The 25468-nt window shown below is 37.3% G+C and overlaps 1 protein-coding gene across 1 annotated transcript in view; it reads left to right on the forward strand.

Annotated features, from left to right (window-relative positions):
• SEC63 (SEC63 protein translocation regulator) overlaps nt 1-21988 on the forward strand; it is a 37133-nt gene extending 15145 nt beyond the window's left edge. Inside the window, exons 8-21 of the mRNA XM_087718680.1 lie at nt 723-831; nt 2107-2201; nt 2694-2826; nt 3602-3694; nt 6366-6520; nt 7734-7881; nt 10500-10582; nt 12160-12219; nt 13780-13950; nt 15079-15234; nt 15675-15776; nt 17402-17500; nt 18911-19015; nt 20516-21988. Of these exons, the coding sequence (XP_087574806.1) occupies nt 723-831; nt 2107-2201; nt 2694-2826; nt 3602-3694; nt 6366-6520; nt 7734-7881; nt 10500-10582; nt 12160-12219; nt 13780-13950; nt 15079-15234; nt 15675-15776; nt 17402-17500; nt 18911-19015; nt 20516-20659 (1653 nt within the window). The 3' untranslated portion in view covers nt 20660-21988. The remainder of the gene's footprint in view (nt 1-722; nt 832-2106; nt 2202-2693; nt 2827-3601; nt 3695-6365; nt 6521-7733; nt 7882-10499; nt 10583-12159; nt 12220-13779; nt 13951-15078; nt 15235-15674; nt 15777-17401; nt 17501-18910; nt 19016-20515) is intronic.
• The last annotated feature ends 3480 nt before the right edge of the window (nt 21989-25468 follow it).

The following is a 25468-nucleotide window of genomic DNA, read 5'->3' on the forward strand; positions in this document are numbered from 1 at the left end:
AAATATAAAGTATGTACATTCCAAATCTTGTTTTCACAAACTCAACCATCCCAACTTTATGATGATAATTTTCTAACCTGGCAATTCACATTTACATATCAGTGCCAAATTTGTGTAGCAAATTTTAAGTATGTCCATGATTATTCAGTCTCTGAGCTTTCCAATTTTTTGAAGATTGTTCATATGCTATCTAGGTTCTATTGCTGGCTAAAACAAAAGAACTAGAATTGGAATTCTGAGCTTTCAGAGATTTTGAATTTCACGAGGAAATGTTCTGTATTGCTGCACTATGTAGCTTACACCAATGTACAGAAAAATGTGTTTTGGATACTTCTTTAACATACAGATGTTGAAGCATGAAAATAGGTGCTTAGTTCTTTATGAGAAGCATTGACTGAAACTATTATTTCTTTTAATGCAAAGCATTTTAAGTTTGTTGCATTTTCTTCTTTGCAATCATTTTGATTCCTGTTTTTCCTATCTCTTGGCACTATACTTACTACATGATATAAAACTTATGCAACAGATTTTTTGTATCTTTCAACTTTTGATATTGTGAAGACATCTATCATCTAAATTCTAAACTACTAGTGTTTCTGTAATTCATTGCTTTCACAGGAATTATGCTCTTGAAATCACAGAGCTTCAAGACTTTAGAAAGTAGTGGTATATTGACTGCATTTATGCATCATTAATATTAGTGTTTTTGTTTTAAATGACAGGGTTCTTGGTGGTATCGATCAATTCGTTACAGCGGAGACCAGATTCTCATCCGTACAACACAAATTTATACCTATTTTGTTTATAAAACCAGAAATATGGATATGAAAAGTAAGCATTTTAAACCGGTTTAATTCTAAAATATAAATTTGTGCTTTGTAGTTATTTAGAGATAGACCTGCATTCTGCAGAATATTTAAACTTTATGCACTAGGTTTTCTGTGGCATGCTACTTGATTTCTTGAGAAGAATGTGGGATTAAGTTACTGGGTCTATGAATGAGCTGTAACGTTTAAGGTGGAATTGGTTAAATTAAAATTTCTCTTAGGAAATTTTCCTCATCCTAGGAAGATTCTTGTGTACATTCTATAAGGCATATTGTGTTGTTATGGGAGAATCAGTTATGAGAACCCTCTTCCTCCAGCACTTGGTACAAGTAAGATACAAAGACATAAGGAATCTTTAACACCCTCTTTCTCCTAACTCCAAAAGATCCAGAAGTATTAGCTTTGTCATGGTGGCTCTAATGATATCATAAAATCATCAGCCATGTTCTTATAGATTCCAGGCACAGCAGGAGGAGGAAGTGTTTCTCACAAACTTTAAAAAAAAGATGTCCACCTCTGCTTTAGCATATTGAAAATCATGCTAAATCCAAAGTTGTTCTTATTCAAGAACTGCTGCTGAAGTACAACATCAGTTCTTTCTCACATTTCTGGGACAAGGCCAGCACCCCCTGCGTCCTAATACAATTCTCTGGATAGAACTGTCCATTTAGATTTTAGCAGCTGTATGATTAGATGGAAAGAATTCTGTATAGATGTTAACATCATAGTTGGCTTTCAAATAATCTTCAGGTTTAAAAATGAAATACAAGATATCAGCTGAAGAAAGTTAAACAGGCTAAATTATTCACAAGTAAATGTAAAGAAGATACCTATTATAGGCATTCTAGTGTACTCATACAACTTTATATTAATGAAGACAAGCAGGGTATTAATGTTGCCTGTGAAGACAACATATATTGATCTGAAAAGGATGGTAACAGATGCAAAATTTTAGTTGCTATTTCTTTTAAGTGTCATCCATGTTGTTTTGTAAATCAATGTACCGTACTTAGGTACCATGGAGAAAGTCCCATTATAAGATTTCTGAATACCCATTCATAAAAATAGTTGTCTAAGGTAGTTTATGTTTAGTCCTTGCTTCTTTAGTGAAAGAGTTATCCTAAGGTATTTGAGTTATGCTTAGTTATTTGTTGTTGATGAGTCTCTGAAGAGAAAGTGGTAAACAAAAAACTTTCTGGGACAGAGTTTGAGAAAGTCTTTGTGTATATCTTAATACTTTTTACATATTTATACTACATTTATTTTATTTTCTGTGCAGGACTTATAATGGTTTTGGCAGGAGCTTCTGAATTTGACCCTCAGTATAATAAAGATGCAACAAGCAGACCTGTAGACAATATTCAAATACCCCAGGTTTGTTATTAGTGAAGTTTTTTCTTTGTGTGTTGTTATCGAGTAGACCTTGACTTGTGACCGATCATTTAATGACCATTTGAAGTTATGATCGACCCCTCCTCCCCCCAAAAAAGGTACTTACAACTTTACTCCAACCTTCCAGTGGTTGCACACCCACACAGTCATATGGTCATATTTCAGGTGCTCGGCAACCAGCCTGCTTTTATGGCTGTTAGTAGCATCCTACTTCTGATTTTTGGCAAAAATCTCCCATAGTGAACAATGGGTTCACTGAATTATTGCAAGTTCACTTAATGACGACAAATTCACTTAGCCATAGTGATTTGCTTAACAACTCCACAAAATAAGGTAGAATCAGGTTGGTAATGGGATGATTCACTTTACGATCTTCACGACTTGTTACCGTAATGGGCAGGCTCCATTATGATCACACGTCGAGGGCTACTTGTGTCCTACAGTTGCATTATCTTTTTTCTTTTTCATTTTCAGCTTATCAGAGAAATTGGAAGCATTAATTTGAAGAAAAATGAACCTCCACTTACTTGTCCGTATAGCTTGAAAGCCAGAGTGCTCTTACTATCTCATCTTGCCAGAATGAAAGTTCCTGAGACACTTGAACAAGGTATTTGCTTTTGGAAACTTGAGGATTTGAAATTATCTAGTCGAATTACAAGTTTCATACTTGTTATGTATGAGCTAGTATTTGTTTTGTTGGCAAATAACTTGCTTGCTTTTTTAAGTTCACAAAAGGGACTCGAGTCTTAAATTGTGCCTTCATCACATACCTATTTTCAGTAATCAGCTACAGAAATTTGTGTTGTATCAAAAACTTCACGGATGTGACTGAACTCTGTATGTAGATATTGGATGAAAGTTACCTCTGTCCATCAATCACCAAAAAAAGTTCTGCTGGTAGAGAAATTCCTTCTTCTTCTGCAGTCTCTCAGGTGTTGTCCCCTCCCCCCCCAAATCTGCTGCAGAGCAGTGGTTTTCAACCTGTGGTTTGTGGACCTGGGAGGGGTCCACAATGTCATCACAGAGAATCCGCAAAAACTTGAAGAAATTTTATGATTTAAATCTTGAGTTAAGTCTTGGTGTTTCATGGCCATTGTCCGTGGTATTTAAAGGAGGTCCGTGGTGAAGCAACGTTTGAGAACCACTGCTCTACATCACTGAACAACCCCTTCAGAGCAGATTTTGAGATAGTGTGGAGATACTGTAGGTATGTAAAGGTGAAGGGAAGATGGGATGACCTTTTGCACAAACAGAAGCTTGCTTGCATGATGTCATTTGGAGCTTATCTAATGGTAGCTACATAATAAGAAAGGAAAGACTATAATCATGTATAGCATTCACTTTATGCACAGAATTATTCAGGTCTTTTCCCTTTCTTGCAGATCAACAGTTTATCTTAAAAAAGTGCCCTTCCTTGCTTCAAGAAATTGTAAATGTAATCTGCCAATTAATACTCATGGCACGTAGCCGGGAAGGTAAGTCCTAACATATATTTGAGAATACTCCCCCTGGACTACTAAAATTCTCTTTCCTATAACGTTTAACTGGGCAAACGGGCGACATGTTTTGCATCAAGGTACATCAAATGGTCTAATTTACAGAATATGTCCAAAATCCAGGACCCATTATTCCTGTGGAATCAAAATTTGGCAAATTTTATAAAACATTTTGTGACATAAAATTATAAAACATTTTATGACATAAATAAAAAATCTCATAAAATGTTTCCTGTGCTGGTGTTTGACTGCACTATACAGTTCAACATGGGCTATTTTAAAGGCAGATACATTTCTGGATGTATCACAGGTTTTCCGTGGAAGACATTGTTGAAGGCATTGAAAAATGTGGTAAGGAAATATCTCTGAAAGGATGACTCAAGGCCTCATGGTTTATCTAGTAATATTTAAAATCCTACAACCTTTCTATGGAAATAAGTAACATGTAAGGGAGAAGTATTTTTTTTTTAATTTTTTTAATTTAATTTTTAATTTGTTTATTTATAGGCCGCCCTTTTCCCTGAGGGGACTCAGGGCGGCTTACAGTCACAAAGGGAAAGGAAGTGTGGGACAATAACAAAAAAGAAATGTGCACAAAGTAAAAATTAGATAATAAAACTCAACATTCACTCAGCATTCGGGGGGGGCAAAATCAAATTATCCCCAGGCCTGACGGGCTAGCCAGTTCTTGAGGGCTGTGCGGAAGGCCTGGACGGTGGTGAGGGTACGAATCTCCACGGGGAGATTGTTCCATAGTGTCGGAGCCGCAACAGAGAAGGCTCTCCTCCGAGTAGTCGCCAGTCGGCACTGACTGGCGGATGGGATACGGAGGAGGCCAACTCTATGCGATCTGATGGGGCGCAGGGAGGTAATCGGCAGAAGGCGGTCTCTCAAATAGCCAGATCCACTACCATGGAGCGCTTTATAGGTGGTGAGTAAGACCTTGAAGTGCACCCGGAGACCAACAGGTAGCCAGTGCAGCTCACGGAGGATCGGTGTTATATGGGCGAACCGTGGTGCGCCCACGATCACTCGCGCGGCCGCGTTCTGGACTAGCTGTAGTCTTCGGATGCTCTTCAAGGGCAGCCCCATGTAGAGCACATTACAGTATTCCAGCCTAGAGATCACAAGGGCTCGAGTGACTGTTGTGAGGGCCTCCCGATTCAGGTAGGGCCGCAACTGGTGCACCAGGCGAACCTGGGCAAATGCCCCCCTGGTCACAGCTGAAAGATGGTGGTCAAAAGTTAGCTGTGGATCCAGGAGGACTCCCAAGTTGCGGGCCCTTTCTGAGGGGTTTAAGTAACATTGTACTGGTAGTTCTCAACTCACAACCATTCATTTAGTGTCTATTTGAAATTAGAACAAAGTTACACTGAAAAAAGTGGCTTATTATTGTTTTTCACACAACCCTTACATCATCCCCATGGCCATGTGATCAAAATTGAGACGCTGGGCAACTGGCATATATTCACTGATGGTTGTAGTGTCCTAGGATCTTGTGATCCCTTTTTGCGATCTTCTGACAAGCAAAGTCAATGGGGAAGGCATATTTACTTAGCAACCATATCACTTCCTTAACAGCTGCAGTATTCACTTAACAACTGTGGCAAGAACGATCGTAAAATGAGGCAAAATTCACTTACTTTCTCTTCACATTTGCTTAGCATAGGAAATTTTGGGCTGAATTGTGGTCATGAGTCTAGGACTGCCAGTATTTATTTTAACTTTCTTAAACAGCTGAAATTAAATTTCATTTAGGCATTCTTAAACTAGAAGAAGAGATCTGATAGTATTAAGGTTATTCCTTCTCTGAGTCCATTTTCCATGTTCACTGAAGTAGCTAGTACTACAGTTCTGGGGTGAACAATAGGAGGCCCTCAGTGAATGACAAATTGTTCAGTGAGCATTTGATGTTGCAATCGTGTTGAAGGAGTGGTGGTTACAACTAGTCCTTGAAACTAATATTGCAATGATGCTTAATAAGTGATGGTTAAGACTAGTTTTGAAATTGACATTGCAAAAGAAGGAATGGGTGGTTAAGACTAGTCCTTGAAATTACGTCAGTCTTGGCACTCCTGCAGTCACTTGATCCTGATGTGGGTGCTTGGCGACTGGTTGGCACATATAATGGTTGCAATCTTCCCTGCTGCCTTCCCTCAAGCAGGTAAGCCTCCCCTAGCCATATCGGACACCTACACAATCTCACACACTCACTCTGAACCTCGCCTTTGTGCTGCACCTCCAGGCCAATCACGCACCTTCCTCTGGACCCTGCTGTACGTATGCCATCTCTCCTCGGCCACTTGCACACTCGTCCTGGTCACTTGCTTACTCTCACACACTTGGGAGCAGTCTCCTGCCCCCCCCTTCTCTGCTGACTTGTTTGTGAGTTGCCTGGGATTTTCTATTTTCTGCTGACTTTGGTTGTTGGAGATGGCAGGAAGTTGCAAGGAGGTGGTGGCTTATTGATGCACACTCCTTGCTTAACTACAAGCAATGTGATCACATGACATTGTGCTTTATGACTGCATTGCTTAGTTGTGGAAATTTTGGTACTGATTACCATTGTAATTTGAGTACTACCTGTACTGTGTATTGCTAATTAATGCTGATACTTGAGTATAAATATTTCCCTATGTTTCTCCTTCAGAAAGAGAATTTCGTGCTCCCTCATTGGCTTCTTTGGAAAACTGCATGAAACTTTGTCAGATGACTGTCCAAGGGCTTCAGCAGTTTAAGTCTCCACTTCTTCAACTCCCACATATTGAAGAAGATAATCTCAGAAGGGTGTCTAATCATAAAAAGGTAGAAGACATTGAGATAATCTATAGCATCTTAGAACTCATTTGATCTGTCCACGTTTTGGAAAATGTTTATTCTTTGAGACACTTGATTGATTGGTGTAATGGTTATGGAACTGGCTGGAAAACTAGGAGAAGTATGAGTTCTAGTCCCACCATAGGCATGAATGCCAGTTGGGTGATCTTGGACCAGTCTCACACACACTCAGCATAATGCCTTGAGTTACTTATAAAATAAAATGTCAGGATAAAAACAAACAAGCAAACAAACAAATACATAAATTTTTTGTCGAAAAGAGTTATATTTCAAAGTTAAAAAAAAGCCTGCAATAACTGTTGGTCCAAATCCCCAAAAAAGCAAACAGTGGTTGTTAAATCAAGTGGTTGTTTAGTGAAATAATTGGTTGTTAAATGAATCCAGCCTATCCAATGGGCAGGTTTTGCCATTTTCTGCTGGAAAATGGTGAACAAAATGTCAAATTGTTAGGCGATTGGAATGTTTCAACTGATCGTTAATGCAAGCCACTTGCAAAGTGCCTGAAATGCAATTCATTCATTTATTCTCTCCCTCCCTCCCTCCCTCCCTCCCTCTGTCAGAGAGGGAGAAGAGAGACAGACATAACTTTGAGGTGTTGTAAATAGCTTTTTTGTAGTTCTTCCTTAAGCAATCTGTCATAGGTCTAGGACTACCTGTACTTGTTAAGTGTCTCAGAGCTCCTAATCACTCATTCTGATAAAACTATCACCAGCCATATTGACATTAACTTGACTTTGAATGCTAGAAAGCTACTTACTGCTGCAGACTTTTATAGTGCAAATTTACTGTCAACTGATGATGCTTAGCTTTCTGTATTTTAGCAAATGGCATTTCTGAGTATGGAAAGGTGGAATATAAAGTAGATCAAAGTTTGATAATTTGAAGCTAGTAATTGAGTTGACTACGGGAGCGTGGATAGGAAAAAAGGAAGCGATATTCATTTCCCACCTCCCTGTCTCCTCTCTTTTGATCTTTGCGATTATCCAGTTGATCTTTATGTTTAATTAATTAAACATTGCTCCGTTTCCAGAGAATTACATATAGCGATTCAACATATTTTTCAATATGTTTTTGTAATAATTAAAGTAAATGCAAACTTGATGTTTGATACAGCTCATGTTCTTGATCATTCATGTCTAATACTTAGAAATGTATGTTTTGTTTTGCTTAATGAAAACAGTACAAAATTAAATCTATCCAAGACTTGGTGAGTTTGAAAGCGTCAGATCGTCACAATTTACTACACTTTCTAGAAGATGAAAAATATGAAGAAGTCATGGCTGTCCTTGGCAGTTTTCCACATATCACCATGGATATAAAACCCCAGGGTAGGTGGAGTGTGCTGTCTTAGTGAGTTGATCAGGATTCCTATTAGCAAACTAATGCTATATATTTAATAACAACAACAACAACAACAATAATAATCGCATAATATACCAGACATCACACTGGTTGAGAAAAATAAGGTCACAATCATAGACATTGCAATACCAGGTGATAGCAGGGTCGCCGAGAAGGAACATGAAAAAATCGCAAAATACCAGGACTTAAAAATTGAAATTCAACCACTATGGCACAAACCAGCAGTGGTAATTCCAGTGGTAATTGGCACACTGGGTGCTATTCCAAAAGCACTGGAATTACATTTAAAACAGTTAAAAATTGACAAAATCACCATCAGTCAAATGCAAAAAGCCGCACTGCTTGGATCTGCACGCATATTACGAAAATACGTTACGACGTCCTAGGCCCCTGGGTGGGGCCCGACTAGTAACCAATGCCAAATCCGGCGAAACAACTGGCCGCTGTGATACAATTGTACAATAATAATAATAATACAATTGTATAATAATAATAATAGTGAATTTACACTGTTAATCCCTTAGGAATTTTGAGATCGTCTCCATTGGCTATCTTAGATTTGAGGGTCAAATAAAGAGGACATAATAAGCTTCCATGTTGATAGGTTAATATGTATAAGTCTGGATAAGGTCTGTGAAAAATGTTTCAAGGTTGGAATTTCTGCAATTGCGCTATTTGCAAATATGAAACCACTCTGGCCATGGAACAGGCTACTCCAAGCACTGCTGAAGAGTTTCAAGCTTGAAAAAGCTATTCTCAGTATAAAATGCTTCCTAGCCGATGGCTTTCAAGCTTGAATAATTTAGAACAGGGATGTCAAACTTGCGTCGTCATGTGGCATATTGCAACTTTCCCTCCCTTTGCTAAAATGGGTGTGGGCGTGCCCAGCGTGTGACACATTTAGCCCACAGCCCTGATTTAGAAGGATATTAAGACAATAGTTTTGTATTTGATGAGAATGAGAATGTTGCGAAATTTCATATTCAAAATGGTTCAGAATGAAATATTCTGTGTACTGCAACTGTGATGGAACACCGCATCTGACTAAGTGTTTCTCATATAAAGCATGGCAAATTTTGACACAGCCATATTCAATTAATGCTAGCTGATGTGTAAACAACCTCTTGCCTGAGCTGCTTTCAGGAATAGGCTGAATTAATACCAGCCTGATACAGATTATAAATTAGTCATGCATAATAATGCATTTGTAGTAATTCACTGCTTGCACACAGATTTTAAGTAGAAACCTTAAAACATTTTTCTGGGTCTTATTTTCTATTCCTGTTCTTGTGTTTGTTTACTTGTCTGAGTTTTTGAACACTCATTGGGGGAGGGATATGTACAGTATGTACAGGCATGCATGCATACCCCTGTTTTGATAACACATCTTTCTCCCTAATGGGAGGAAATAAGGATTTGTTTCCCAGAATTAGCACATCAAATTTTATTTTATTTTTTAAAAATGTACCCATTAAAATAGGCTTGATTGATCAAATGGGCAGTAGTCATTCAATTCATTTTTAAAGCTAAGTACGTATAAAGCTGTAGATGTTGATCAGTATCATTTGAGGAGTTCCTGTGATGAAATTTGATAATTTTTAAAAGAAAGGAACATTTTGTTTGAACATCTTTCTTTTTCTTTAATCCATTAAAGCTGTTTACCTTTGCTTAATTGAAGCTCTTACTATTACTTTTTAAATATTTGTTTTTAAAGGTTAAAGGTTCGATTTTCTAAAAAGTTAAATTAAGGAATTCAATGTGATCTCTAACTCCAGCCTGCCCTTTCCATTTATGTGATTTAATGGGTTATCTTTACCTTATTTTACTATTCATTTGCAACCTAGACCATTATTCAGACCAGCCTTTCCCAATCTGTTTCCCTTCAGATACTGTACGTTGAATTTTTTAATCTGATGCCAGTTTATATGGCAGGTATAATCAATGCAGCAGTCCTGCACATCTGGCAGTCATCAGGCAAAGCCAGGAAGATACAGAACTAAAAATACAGTTTTAGATTCCTTTGTGTTTTTTTTTATTATAGATTGAGCTATCTAAAGCCCTTTAGTTCCAAATTAGGAGTGCACATAACAATTTGAATTCAAAATGTTTGGAATTCAAAATACCCGGCTCAAGTATGAAACGCCACATTTTGAATGCAAAACTGTTTTGAGTGCAAAGCAACTATTTCAAGACTGAAAACAGAGATGGTTCAAATATGATATAGTCCAGATTTGGAACATTTTTACACACCTTTATTCAAAAGTATGCATTTTAAGCTTTTTTAAAAAGAGGATTCTGTGCAGAGTCTTTGAAGCAGAAATTGAATATATACAAATTTGTCTTTGAGCAGCTATCAAAAGCCTCTCTTCTTATATAGTCTGGCATTCTTCCTTTGTCCTTCAATCTGCAGCTGCTTGTGATGTATCTTTAAGGTCCTTTGAGTTTTATCATTAAATGAGATGGTTGGATAAAATCCAGATGAGAGCTCAAGCTGCAAAAAATTAGCTTTTTTGAGTCATGCATTTAAAAGTTGAGTAAAACCTATTCACAAGAAAGCTATATAATTGGGGAACCTTTATTTCAGTTTTGGATGATGAAGACAGTAATAACATCACTGTAGGATCGCTAGTCACAGTTTTGGTCACCTTGACAAGACAGACAATGGCAGTAAGTATTTATATTGGTACGCACTGTTCTTGGGTTTATTTATGCTATAACCAGTCATATACCTGAATGCATTAAGAAGCAAACTGCATAAGGTTGTGGAATTCCCTAAGATCTTAATTCATGCCAAAATCCCCACTTCTGGCTTTTTTATGTGATATATGAAGGGAGACTCAAAGCATGCCCTTTGCTTCAAACTAGACATACTTACTGATTACAGGATTTGTTCTAGATCCCAGTCTAATGACTCAGAAAACAGCTCAATCTGATTTGTGCCAAATCTGAAGCTTTGTTTCCATGGACAAGATTTGGAAATATATAAATAATTATAAGGGACAAATATATTATGCCATATAGGGACAGTTAAGACCCCAAATATCATCTGATTCTGTTAAAATGTAAAACAGAATCTAATATTATTTGGGGCCTGGTTGTCCCTTCCAGATAGAATAATCCTGCAATCAAGTTTCCAGTAAATAGTTTGGTGAGCGCTTAATAATTTAGTCCTTAGCTGTTCTTAAAAAGTTCCCCCTAAGTGTTTCTGGGTCAAGTTTTTATGGAACCATGAACTATGGTTTGATAATCTGCCATAGTTCAACAGGGCACAAATGCAGCTCTTGTGTTATCAAAGGTGATTTGGGATGGGGAAAGACCTTTGGTATCCAAGAAAAAAATTAAAAGTACTTGCACTAAACAGGTAATTCAGTGCTAGGTAAAGAAACTTCTCCTGATTAAAAATACAGCATTTCTCCTCTTCCTTAGAACTCACATCTCTCAGACATTTTTTGCTTAGCATTAGAACAGAGGATTTTACATTCACTTTTCACTTTGTGAAAGCGGATAATGTCTTTTTGGAAATGCAGTTAACTATGAGAAGGATATACAGTATTGTGCTTCTTGACTTTTTAAATGAAATAATCTTTCTATCTTTTTTTAATAGCATAGTTTGCAGATGTGTGTTTATCAGCTGGGAGATATAACACTCATTCATCTTCACATATGGTCAAAAAATAGACCTCTGGGGGATCTACAGTAGATCTACCTGTATGATGTCCTTGCAGTGCCTTTACAGCAGCGATAATGAAGACACTTTCGCCTTCATTTAAAATTAGACGAAAGAAAAAGAAGAAATTTATGTCACCCAGAGTCACCTTATAAGTGAGATGGGCACCATAAAAGTTCAATAAATATGTAAAAAGAACTGCAAATGCTGCTTTCTCAAAAGACACCTTTGAGACAATTGTGATCGCGATGACTGAGAATCTCCACAAACAACTGAAAATGTAGTTCTGGCCATACAGTATGCAGATTCTGTTCCTTAATTCTTCCATTTACATATTTGCTTTCAACAGTTATTTACAATTAAATTGTAAATAACTGTTATTTACAATATCTCAGGAGCCCAAAGTCTTTCCACCAATGATTAGACTGATTGAAATTGCCTTCTATTAATAACGGGATTCTTCATCTTGAGAAATATAAACCAATGTTTCACTTTCTGTTCATTTTTAATGTTTCATTGATCAGTTTTTCATGTTGATACAAAGAGACTAAGGTAATTTATTTCTCCCTTTATTCAGGAAGTGTTTGAGAAGGAACAGTCAACCTGTTCAGCTGAAGAGCAGCCTGCAGAGGATGGCGTAAGTTCAAAACATAGGTGTGGATGGTTGTGTTGTAATTCCTTGAAGTTTGTTTAGTAACCGTCGAGGTTTCCTCTTTGAAATGAGTCCTGTTGCTAAATTGCAAGAGTGCCAAATAACTTACGATCATTTTAATCCTTGGAAGGTTAATTTAATTTGGTATTTTTTTTGGTATTTTATTTGGATTTATAGGCCGCCCTTTTCCCTGAGGGGACTCAGGGCGGCTTACAATCATTAGGGAGGGGGTGCAATTCAAAACAAACAATATGTGAACAAAATAAATAAAGTAATAAAAACACAACTTGCATTCAACATTCAACACTCGGGTGGGGCAAATTAGAGACTTATCCCCAGGCCTGTTGGGATAGCCAGGTCTTAAGGGCTGCGCGGAAGGCCTGGACGGTGGTGAGGGTGCGTATCTCGACGGGGAGATCGTTCCACAGGGTCGGAGCTGCAACAGAAAAGGCTCTCCTCCGTGTAATAGCCAGTCGACATTGACTGGCGGATGGGATTCGGAGGAGGCCCAGTCTGTGCGATCTTATCGGTCGGAGGGAGGTAATCGGCAGAAGGCGGTCTCTCAAGTACTCAGATCCACTATCATGAAGGGCTTTAAAGATGGTCAACAGGACCCTGAAGCGCACCCGGAGATCAACAGGTAGCCAGTGCAGCTCGCGGAGGATGGGTGTTATGTGGGCGAACCGCGGTGCGCCCACTATCACTCGTGCGGCCGCATTCTGAACTAACTGCAGCCGCCGGATGCACTTCAAGGGCAGCCCCATGTAGAGCACATTGCAGTATTCCAGCCTAGAGATCACAAGGGCTCGAGTGCCTGTTGTGAGAGCCTCCCGATTCAGGTAGGGTCGTAACTGGCGGACCAGGCGAACCTGGGCAAATGCCCCCCTGGTCACAGCCGACAGATGATGGTCGAGAGTCAGCTGTGGATCCAGGAGGACTCCTAAGTTACGAACCCTATCTGAGGGGTATAAAATTTGACCCCCCAGCCTGATAGATGGAAAATAGATAATCTATTTGGAAGGTTAATTTAATCTGATTTCTGTGCTTACAACAGGTGGTCCCCAACTTTTTTGGTACCAAGGACCGGTTTCGTGGAAAACAATTTTTCTACTAACCGGGGTGGGGGAATAGCTTTGGTTTCGCTTGTTTCCCTGCCACTCACCTCCACCTATGTGGACCAGTTCCTAACAGGCAATGGATTGGTAGTGGTCTGTAGCCTGTCAGTTGGGGACCCCTGGTTTATAATGTAAGTTTTGTGTAAATATTCAGTGGCTTTTGTTAAGAAGGTAGTTGTAGGTTAAAAATACATGAAATGATAGCCAGGTGGGGCTTTGCTGGTCTTGTACTTGTGATAACTATGAGCCAGCTGCTGTAGAGCCAGCTGTTCCCTCTGGAGAGGCCCATATTAGTGGTACCTGGTCAGTTGCTTTTCTCCACCAATGCCTGATATTAAATGGTGTGCATTAATTTCTGTTCCGATGCTTAAGGCACTCTGGTGGCTCAAGGACTGAAGTGTAACCATTTTAAATGTTACTACCTTTGCAGCAAGGAGACCTTAATAAATCGAAGACTAAAGGATGGCAACAGAGGAACAAAGGAGCAAAGAAGACTTCCAAATCAAAAAAGAAAAAACTTGTGAAAAAGAAGCCAGTTCCTCCTCCTTTGCTACAAACAAAGCAGCTGAAGCAAAAACAAGCTAATGGGGTTGCTGGGAATGTATGTGTCAATCAAAATGGATTGGGATCTTTATTTTCAGGCGTGTCAAAGTACTTAAATTTCAGAGAAACTGTGGACCAGTTTGTAGTTTAATGAAAAATGGAGAACAATACCAAGCAAAATTGTGTGTGAATTGTAAGCTGCAAAATAATTTGATTTCTGTGAGACCTAACACCTCTGATTAGAACTCATCGACTAAATTTCATATTGGTTAACTGTAGCCTGTGGAATGCAGTTGCTGAGCATTATGAAATCCTGATAAGTAATGAAGAGAAGAGGTTCTTTATGATGTTTTACAAAAGGCTGTAGCATATCCTTCTTCCTATTTTAAGTACAGTATCATTTGGCAGCATGCCTTTATTTTTATTTTATTTTAGTTTTTTTAAATTAGAGAATGTCTTAAATTTTGCTATAGGAGATTACCCAAAGCAAGCTAAAAAGGAGGCTAATAGAGATTACATATTCATGAGTTGAAATAATATCATACAGGAGTCAAACTCAATTCATTGAGGACCACATCTGGAGTGGGTGTAGCAAGGTGGACATGGCCAGCTCGAAATCACTTGTGTCGGGGACGTCTGTGGTGGTCCTGAGCTCCATTTTCGAGTGTGACAGCCACCTGCAACCTTCTGCCAGCGAAAATGGAACTTGTGAGTGCCACCTGTGGTCCTTCTGAGCTCCATTTTTGGCTGTAATGGCTTCCTGCAACTGTATACAGCCCTCCTGAGCTCCATTTTCACTGGCAGAGGCAATGGTGGCCGGTCCTTTGCTCTTTCCAGGGCAGCCCTGTGGGCTAGATCTAAGCACCCTGCGGGCCGGATCTGGCCCCCGTGCCTTAGGTTTGACACTGATCTAATAGACCAAAGGCAAAGGATCCTTTGATTCAAGTTCAACTCTCAGTGATTACGTAGACGCATCTGTATTGTTGCTAGGAAAAGAACACGGAGGTAGTTTGACACTGGCTTCTTCTGGGTTGTCATTTGTATCTGCATTCTAGGACTAATCAGGTTTGATCCTGCTTAGCTTTTATAATTGATCAATCAACATTGGCTACAATTTTCCGCCTGTGATAAATTAGTGCTGTGAATATGTCTGAATGTAAAAAAGTTATACCCTTTTTAAATTTAGGAAATTGTCAAGGATGATGATTACGATGTTTCTGATAAAGGAAGTGAATCTGAAGAAGATGACACCAATCGGGAATCACTAAGTGAGAAAGATGATGGCAGTGACCGAGACTCTGACAGAGAACCAGATGAAAAGCAAAGCAAGGATGATGAAGCTGTAAGATTTATTTTTATTACCTGTTTGAGAAATACCAGGATAGTCATTTAATCTAACCCCAAATCTTTCCTGTGATAAGTCATTCTCATCATTCCATTCAGTGGGGGTAAAGGGAGTGGGTAAACTATTTTGTAGTTAATAAAATTAGGTAAAACACAGAATTGGAAAGTCTTTGTAAAGTATATCAGCTTCCTGTTTCTCTGTAACATGTCTACTTCTGTCCTAATATAGTAATTTCATTCATGAAATCCAAATTTCATTCATACAATGAACTTAGTAAAATGCATTTTAAAATTGGTAGTTCTTTTTCTTTCCAAATTATTATTAAGATACAAATGCATTGCATTCCTATTTTAATTTACATACTCTTCTCAATCTGCGGAAAAGTTATTGTCTTAAGGAAGACACAAATAAACAGAATACTTTTCTTTTTTTACTAGGAGTGGCAAGAATTACAACAGAGTATACAACGAAAAGAACGAGCTCTCTTGGAAACCAAATCAAAAATAACTCATCCTGTTTACACTCTCTACTATCCTGAGGTCAGCAAAAAGATAGCTAAATAAGCTTGAGATGAACTGAGATGAAGTGAATGCAAAATTTCAGAACAGTTTCTATTTGAGCCTTAAACATTTAATTTCTCAGTAATACCTTTGGAAAGCAAGGTAGATTTTGAGTCATAACTAGCACAGTGCTTGGAATTGTGCAAAACCTATGGCTGTTCTTATGCACAGCTATACTGTTTTATGCATTTTCATATTCACTAGAATATGGAAGAACATTATACTGAGAGCATATCCAGTATATTTTGTTAAGATTAAAGAAGAAGCTATAATCTGTCAAGTTTTCCATCATTTAATGTTGCTTTGTTATTCTTTTAGTATTCTATTTTGTGTTTTTGGCAGAATATTAAACTAGATTCTAGTTCGTGATCATGAGCTAATGTAAATAATAGTTCATCTCTTGTTGTTCCTCTGTTCTCGTAAGCATCTAAATACTGAAGGAGAATTTGTTATAAAATGTGAATCTAAATATATGGCTATTGAAGAAATAATGATTGCATAAACTGCTATAGTCTTGCTATTTTGAATGATTCTTTTTTGAATCTTGGGCAGTGCCTTTTCCTTCCTGGTTTCTTTATCTATAGTTGTAAAGTCACAGTGAATAGGTTGTGTGCAGGGGTTGGTAGACCATTCACATTGTGAGTTAATAAGGCTGGATTTCCGATTTCTTGTATCTTCCTTTTAGATTCAATATTTAGATAAATTAGATGGATTTTTATTTAATCAGTCATTAAAATGATGAAGATTGTTCTAATGTTCAATTTGTCACATGTGTATATTGATTCTCGAGCATGACTCCATTTAGTGCCCTAAGAACATTGCCCACTTGATGGGTGCAGATCCAGTTTAACCCAACATATGCTTTGATGCTTAAAGCTTTACTTTTTGTAATACAATTGGTACCTTCACCAGGAAAAGTTTTATTTTTTTGTAATGCAATTTCTGCTGATATAGGGGTCACATGTCTGATACTTGGAACCATGTTATGCCTTTTCTCAAAATTATGACTCAGCCTATTTCATTGACTATTGGAAGTTGATGTTGCCTTGTTGAGTTTTGCTTCAGACAAAATGAAAGAAACAACTAGAATGCTACGAGAAAACATTGCAGTACATTTTCATTTCTTAACACCAGGACATCTAGTTAGGATGTCAGATTCTGTGTTCTAATCCAGAATGTGGGCCAAGCCTGGCAATTGTTTTCACTTCCATTCCATTCCCCGCGCCCCCCTCCCCCCCGCCCAGATGTATTCAGCATTCCACAATAACAGAATCTTGCATTAGGTAGAGATTTGAACTGGATAATACCAAGGGCATATCCCAATGCTCACATCCTATGATTTCACCTGTTTCCCCCCCCTCCCCCCGGGCCAAAGAGTAATGTGTACTTAAAAATTGTCAAAAGAGAAGTCTTTGATTCTTTGGCCAAAGTTTGCCTTGTATGAGCTAGAGTAACAGTGAAGTTAACAGAACCTAATTTGACTGTTCGTCTTTGAATGAGCCAACTTACAGTTTCTATTCCAAAACTTCAGTTACAGATTTTGTTGATGAAAATCAGATCAGGATTGTGATCTCTGATGTCTCTTTCTTCCCTCTCCTTAATAGGAAAAACAGGAGTGGTGGTGGCTATATATAGCAGATAGGAAGGAACAAACACTAATATCAATGCCATATCACGTGTGTACATTAAAAGACCAAGAAGAGGTGAAGTATTTCATGTATTTCTTTTAAAAAAAATAATTTTTATTAGTTTTCTATTACATTTCTTAGTGCTTAATAAATATCGTATTGTTTAGGTATTTAAATTGCTTAATACAAATTCCCTTCTTACTCTCCACCCCTTTTCCCCAACCATTGGTAAAATAAATTCCATTTGATAATATTTGGGGTCTTCTTTCTGTTTGATTTTCAATGTAAGTCTATCCATTTCTGGACAATCTAATATCTTACCGTATTTTTCAGAGTATAAGACACACCTTTTTCCCTCAGAAAAGAGGCTGAAAATCTGGTTGTGTCTTATACATTGAATACAGCATTTTTTGCCTCCAGAAACCCCACCCCCTGTGTATAGTCTTTAGGAGGCTTACAGAGTGCTCCTGGGGGCTGGAGAGGGCAGAAATGAATGAAAAACAGGTCATTTTTTGCTCAATCCCCCCCCCCCCCCGGCCTCCAGGAGCACTCTATAAGCCTCCTAAAGGCTTTTGATGCCTTTTTTTAAAAAAAGGGGGCCCTTTTTTGTGAATAACAGGCCATTTTGGGGAGGTCTGCAGAGTGCAAAAACTTTAAAAAAAAATTGCCTCTTCAAATCTTGGTGTGTCTTATACTCCTGTGAGTCTTATACTCCGAAAAATATGGTGACTATCTCTTCATCTTGCTGTATTTCTTCATTTTTCCAATATTGTGTGAAATAATCCTTGCTGTTGTTAGTATTTCATTTATTTCTGATTCTTAAAAACTGGGATGGGTTAGGGGTGTTTTGGGCTCTCTTTGGCTGATAAAAGTAGGCAATATGGAGCTATGTGTTGTATGGCCTGTTGTCCCCATCTATCTCCTATTCCTTCTCTGGCTCTCAATTATTGCCTCAGCTTCTGTTTTTCCTAGAGTCTAGACCCTACTTGACTCATAGCTTCTCAGTCAGCTTAACCTGCTTAGCCAGTACTGACAGAGAAATTAGAGAGTCATTCTAAGGAAGACCTTTTTCCTTCTGCAGGCTTTAACTGCTACACAAGAAAAGCCTAATTTAACATTGGGTAATGTTAAAATGTTTGTTGAGGAGCACTGAGAAATGAAGTATTTTATACTAACAGATCACCTGGAATTTGTCGTAATTGGAGAACAACTATACAGATATAGCACATTTGATATTCAGTTCTGTCAGTAAATTTTTTCAAACTTTTTTTTTTTTTGGCCATAAAAAGATTTTTCCTCAGTTCTCACTAAGTTTCAAAAAGTGGATTGTTAAGCCACAGTACATAAGCTCATTGAATATAATCAATTCAGCACTAGAAAGATTGAAGCCTAGCATTTTTAAAAGTTGTATGCTGTTCGTTTTACTGAAGCCTTTTCATTGTTTTGCTTTTATAACTTGAGCTGAGTGATTACGTGTGTTTCCAGGTAGAACTAAAATTTCCTGCACCGGGTAAACCTGGAAACTACCAATATACCGTTTATTTAAGATCGGATTCCTACATGGGTTTGGATCAGATTAAACCATTAAAGGTAGGTTTCTCACACAGGTGGGTTTGAGGATTGGAGAGAATTCTACAAGTTTAGTGTTGCTGTATACTAACAACTGCACTGGCTTTGTATCTCTTGTACCTATAAGTTATCCTGTACAAGTAGTCCTCAATTTATGATTGGTTGCTTAATGACAGTTTGAAGTTATGATGAACCTTCCCAAAGCTACATATGACCCAGTTTTCAAGTTCTGACGCTCCCCTACCCTCTGATCACATAATTGCATTTTGGGTGCTTGGCAACCAACTGTTCTGGTTGGCTGTGGAGTCTTGCAGTCATAAGACCATTTACAGTGTGGGTTTTGGCCAGAAACTGGTGTTTTACTTCCCGTTTCTGGTGCAAAATACCCTACTTAACTGATTTTAATTTGACTGTGATTTTCACTTAGCAACTATGACATTTGCGTAACAATGACTTTAAAATGTTATAAAATCAGTCATAGTCACATGATGACCTACTGGCATGGCTTATGACCATAATTCCATGTTGTACGTAGAGGGCAATAATGCTGAGTTTATTTGAATATTTTGATTGGAAAAAAATTAAACTTAAGAGCAGGAACTGAAAAATCTTAAATTTGTGAGGCAGGGATCAGCAATATAATATCAGCAACGTAAGTCATCTGTAGTGTGCACTCACGCAGCATTGAATTCCTGTTTGATAATAAAGGTGGCTGGAATAAGACAAAATATCTGTAATCCTCATCTTACAACCATTAATTTAACAACTGTTTGAAGTCACAATGTCACTGAAAAAAAATATTTATGATTGGTCCTCACACTTATGACCATTGCAGCATTCCTATGGGGATCATGTGATCAGAATTAGAGCATATTAATACCAGCTGCAGTGTCCCAGGTCATGTGATCTCTATTGGTGGCCTTCCCAAGAGATTTCCCACAAGCAGAGTCAATGGGGGAAATCAGATTCCCTTAACGACTGCATGGCTCACTTAATGGCTGCAGTGATTCCCTTAATGTCCATGGCAAAAAAGGTCATAAAATGAGGTGTGACTCATTCAATAACTGCTTAACATTGCTTAACAATGGAAATTCTAGTCCCAATTGTGGTCATAAGTAGAGGAATACTTGTAGCTAAATCTTTCAAGACTTCTTGTCTGAGAAAAGCCTTTTTTGACATTGAGCAGCTCTGCTTTAGAAATAGGTACCCACATTAAATAATGGTCTCCTGAGGGACAATAATTTTTTTCTGAGTATTTTGACCCATTAATATAAAAGCTATACCTGGTTTTTTAAAAAATTGATGAATACAGAATCTTGGCAGAGGATGGAGAACAACTTGCTTAACTACTTATATATGCAAAATATTTTATGGTTTACTCCTTGTCTTAGAGTGCTCTTGAATTAATCTGTAATATTATGCAGAGAAACTTTAATAACTTCCCCCAAATGATAAGATTTACATTCTGTTTTTCCCCTTCCTGCTTCCCCTCCCTTCTCCAATCACTTGAACTCTCTGCAGCTGGAAGTTCATGAAGCAAAACCTGTGCCAGAAAATCATCCACAGTGGGATACAGCAATAGAGGGAGATGAAGATCAGGAAGACAGTGAAGGTTTTGAAGACAGTTTTGAGGAAGAAGAGGAGGAGGATGAAGATGATGACTAAATAGTATGACGAATGAACTGTGTTATACGGGATATCTCTACAAACATGACCTGGGAAAAGATAAAAACAGTGCAGATGAACTGAAGATTTTTTTCAAGTTTCTTTTTACCAATTATGAATACTTCATGTAATTTCCCAGTGGAGGTCTGTCAGTCAGTTGGGTGTATAACCTGGGAGATGCTTAAGGCTCTTCACAGCCTTTTAAGTATAGGATGCATTTATTCCAACTGAAAATAAAAGTTTTTTTATTCTAAATGTCCAGAAGTGTGGGCTACATTGTTTGATCAACTTTTTGGTCCATATAGTAACAGATGCTATTATTAAATGGAAGCAATCATTAAACCAACATTTCATATTAGGCAATTTGTTTTACAAGTTCTGTTGAAATTAACATCCACTTGAGTTTCTACTTTGCGAGATCTTTTTCAGTGATGTTAAGAACATTGAACTAAGATTGCTTATAGCTTTCAGTCTATTTTGTTTGCTTTGGACGAGGGGTACATTCCATATTGTCACACACATAGGCTTATTTTTTGAAACTTAAAATCTACCTTTAATGAAGGGGAGTCCTTGCCCCTAATTCTCATGCAGGTTATAAATCTATATTTCTCAATGGCTAAAAATATATCTAAGCACCTGCTATCTAGCAAATCATACAGTATTTCTTTTGATAAACCTGTATGTATATTAAGAGTTTGGGGACCATATGTTATACTAAGCAGTGGCAATATCCTTTTCTAAATATAAAGATATCAAATCTACAATTCTTGACTTTCAGTCTACTTTATTTTGTCAGAAGCCTTTTAAATCAGACATACTAAGATATGTTTTTGTATTTATTCAGAACCATTCAAAGTAAACTGGATAAAATTTGTTAAAAAATATACCTTGTAATAGTTCATTTTTCCTCTACTGAGGATATTAATGTGGACTATATTCCCAACACAGTTGGTTTTGATTAAATATAGATCACAAGGTTTCTGTGAAGGAGAAGCAAAACTTGCAATAAATTCTACTGTTTCTTCCCATGTAATAAATACAATTATTGATGTGGTTAGAAACTGTAGAAATACATTCAGATGTCCATCATGTAGAAAGATTTTTTATAGTTAAATGTTAAAGAACTAAAATACTGTAAAACCCTTGACCAATAAATAAATAAATAAAATGGTCATGCAGGAAGATTTTCATAGAAGAAAAACCACCTACAGGCCAAATGAGCTGCTCCTTTATTTGTTTATGAAATAATAGACTGTCACTTTCAATGCAAACTTACATGGATATTTCTCTTTGTAATTGCAGTAGTTGCAAATAAAATTTAAAAACATCCTTCATGTGAAAATGTTTTATTAAGAAAAGCAACTGTTGGCATGGTAAATTTGGAGTTTAAAACTTAGATTGTAATAAAATAGCTGCCATCCATATTACAATTATGTAACATTCAATATTATACAGAAAGATCTGTCATAGAGAGGCAATGTTTTGCCTTTTCAGCTCGCCATATTCATAATATCAACTATAATATGAAAATAATTTCATTTTGAAAACAGTGCTGCCAACAAAATGTTTTCCAATATAGTTTGAGTAGTAAATTATTTATTGTATCTAAAGCCTAGAATAGCCCAAAAGATGAAATTGCCCTCAAGTCAAATTTGATTCCTGACATCTACAAAGGTACACTCGTGTTGTTTTCTGGGAAGCAGAAGGGAAATGATTTGCTATGGTTTTCTTCAAGTTTTTCTTTTTATTTCACCCCATAGCCCTGTTTATTTTTCTATTAAAAGTCTCACAATTATCTATTAGCCATGTTTGACAAACACTGCATATGTTTTTAAGATAAGCCATAGGTGCTTCATAGGTGATTCAAGTCATTAAGCAACACTGACTTGTTGCTAAGAAATGGAGGGGAGAGAGGGGGGGGGAGAGAGAAATCAGGAGAGAGAGAGAGAGAGCGCACACAGATACAGACATACAGATACGTATACATACACATGCACACATACACACATTACAGAAACACAAACACAGACAAACACATGGATATACTATTTTTGTTACTATGATGTAGTGAATCATAAACCTGGGTACCTTTCTTAACTTTAGGCAAGAGATGATTTGTATCTCACTTGAAACAGGAACAATTTGAATTTACAGCTTTTGCCACATTAATGAGCTGACTTACGGTACTGATCTTTATATTTTTCCTTTAAAGTATGAAGGACATGATAAATAGTGAGCTGGAACTCTCTTACTGAACATTCATCAGGCTCTTCCAAGCAGGAGTTTGAGTTATAGGCAAGGATTCTTTTTAATAGCATATTTTCTCAATAAAGAATGAAAAATCATATACTTGGGTTCTGACATTAAGAGCTAGAAAAAACATTTTTGTAAAGTGAAACTTCAAAACACTTCCATCTGTTATTTTCCCTCATCTGGCATAAAAAGGAAATTCTGGAAAATATTTGGTAGGACTATAGCAGCCCCATTAGGTGTCTTTTGGCTGGAGCACTTGGCAGATTAAAGAGTGTATTTAAAAAGTGATAAGAAAAGGGATTCTGCGCAGCATGTGCTTGATATGAAATATTTCTCTTTATGTGCCTTTACTAAAGCTAAATAAAGCACTTTCTCTAAATGTTAGGAAATTTTAAAAAAATTATAACATTTACTGTGTCGCCTATAGTAGGTTCTCTACAATGCTGTACATTGTCCCCCTAAAGACTACACCTGTAGTAAAGGAGAACCAGAAGGGTCAAGGGCCATAATAAATCCAGGAAACAACATTTAGAATAGTTGTAAAACATGTTGTAACTACTCACTCATCTCCTTGCTTGGTACCCTGCCTTATGAGTATCTGGTTGACAACCATGGAACTCATACTGTATCTTGGAAACTCAATGGACTTTTTCCAAAATCAGATCTAACAGGATTCTTCTTAGTACTTTTTCATGGCAAGGTTTTGTTTCAGCTATTTTATTTCAAGATCATTTCCCATATTATACCATGATAAACCAAGTTTTGCCACAGAATGTAACTTCTAGGAAGCAGCAGATTGTTCTAACTCTCTGCTAGCCTGCGTGTGTTTGGAGGGGGGCTTTGTGCCAAGCAATAATGGCTAGATTTTTTTTAAAAAAATCTGTTTACCAATTTGGAAAGATGTTAAAGAGAGATATGTATCATGCATGAAAGGCAGGAAATAGGAAAGGAAAAAGAAATAAATATAAAGGGCTTAATTGGGCATATATATTTTAGGTCCTTTCTGGATGATCTCCACCTCTTGACATCTTTTTCACTAGCAATGTAGTGGTTGTAATTTTTTCTCCTGAAATCCCTGCTGCACATTTCTCTCCAGTATACATTATAAGACACTTGATTCCCTGCTTATATGGATTCCTTCACTTGATCCATCCTAAAATTAAGGATTGGGATGGGGTGGCTAATCTTGTTAACGTGCTACTTTTCGACTTGCTAACCTTTTTAAAAAAAGTTTTTATTGTAATGCCATATTCCTTTCCAGAAGGGGGAGACAACTGGATAATATATACCGCAATCACAACAAAAATGTAATTTGCTAAAAGAAGAAACCTGAAAGACATTCAAACACTATGCATCATTGTGTTGCTTCAGATAAATTTAGCTGATTCTACCAAAACCAGTTTTATAATCAGGGAAGAAATCTGATTTTCTTTAAAAATCTTTACATCCTGTCTTGTCACAACAATAAAGCAACGAAAAAAGCAGTTTAAAATACATAATTTTAAGCTTACCCATATAGTTAAAAATAAACCCTCTTGTGTCTAGTACTAACCTTAAAAATAATCAAAACTCCTACTGACAATGATCTGTCTCTTTTATATACACTATTCAAAACATATAACTGGAATTATTTCAGACAACATGTTTAAAACTGGAAAAGTAAATGTATGCATCATATGTGCATATCCATTATGTTATTCTATTTCAACTCAGAAGCTTTATGTAAAAGAAAGATTAAATAGTAAGCAAAGAAAATGAAGGAAATAGGAGAGAAAAAAATAAATATAAATATATTTATGTTAAAAATCTATTCCTATCTTTCTGCTTTACAAACAACCATTATATCCACCAGAGCCATACATGGATTCGAACATCATTTTTTGTTCTTTAATTTCACCATTTTATAGAACTTGTCTTCTAACCACAATCTGTTCATCTTTTTTCCCTTCAACCTGTTCATTCTCCGTTTCTATATTTGTTTTGTAATTCAGTCCTGATTTGTTCTATGCATAAGAGATAACTTCATTAGCACATTCAATCTAATCAGAGGTGGTATTCAGCAGGTTCTGACCAGTTCTGGAGAACCGGTAGCGGAAATTTTGAGTAGTTTGGAGAACTGGTAAATTACCACTGACTGGCCCTTCCCCCATCTATTCTCTGTCTCCCGAGTCCCAGCTGATTGGGAGGGAATGGGGATTTTGCAGTAACCTTCCCCTGGAGTGGGGAAGGAATGGAGATTTTGCAGTATCCTTCCCCTGCCACGCCCACCAAGCCACGCCCACCAAGCCATGCCCACAGAACCGGTAGTAAAACTTTTAGAATCCCATCACTGAATGCGCATTCATCCCCCATTTCTTCTTGAATTCTTCTGTTCATATCATACCATGCACACATTTAAGTGAACTATTTTCAGGGTGTGGAAGTTAATTTTATATTTTCCTGACATAACGCCCAAATAAGGGAGAAGAAGCATGCTTTTTACAAAACCTTTTTCCTTCTTTGGCAAACAAACAACTAAAGCAAAAATAACATACCATCCACTATCTTTCTAATAGC

The sequence above is a fragment of the Thamnophis sirtalis genome, unplaced genomic scaffold, assembly GCF_051295495.1.
Source record: "Thamnophis sirtalis isolate CommonGarterSnake01/CBP01778 unplaced genomic scaffold, rThaSir2_p1.2 scaffold_6, whole genome shotgun sequence".
In the NCBI taxonomy this organism is placed as follows: Eukaryota; Metazoa; Chordata; class Lepidosauria; order Squamata; family Natricidae; genus Thamnophis; species Thamnophis sirtalis.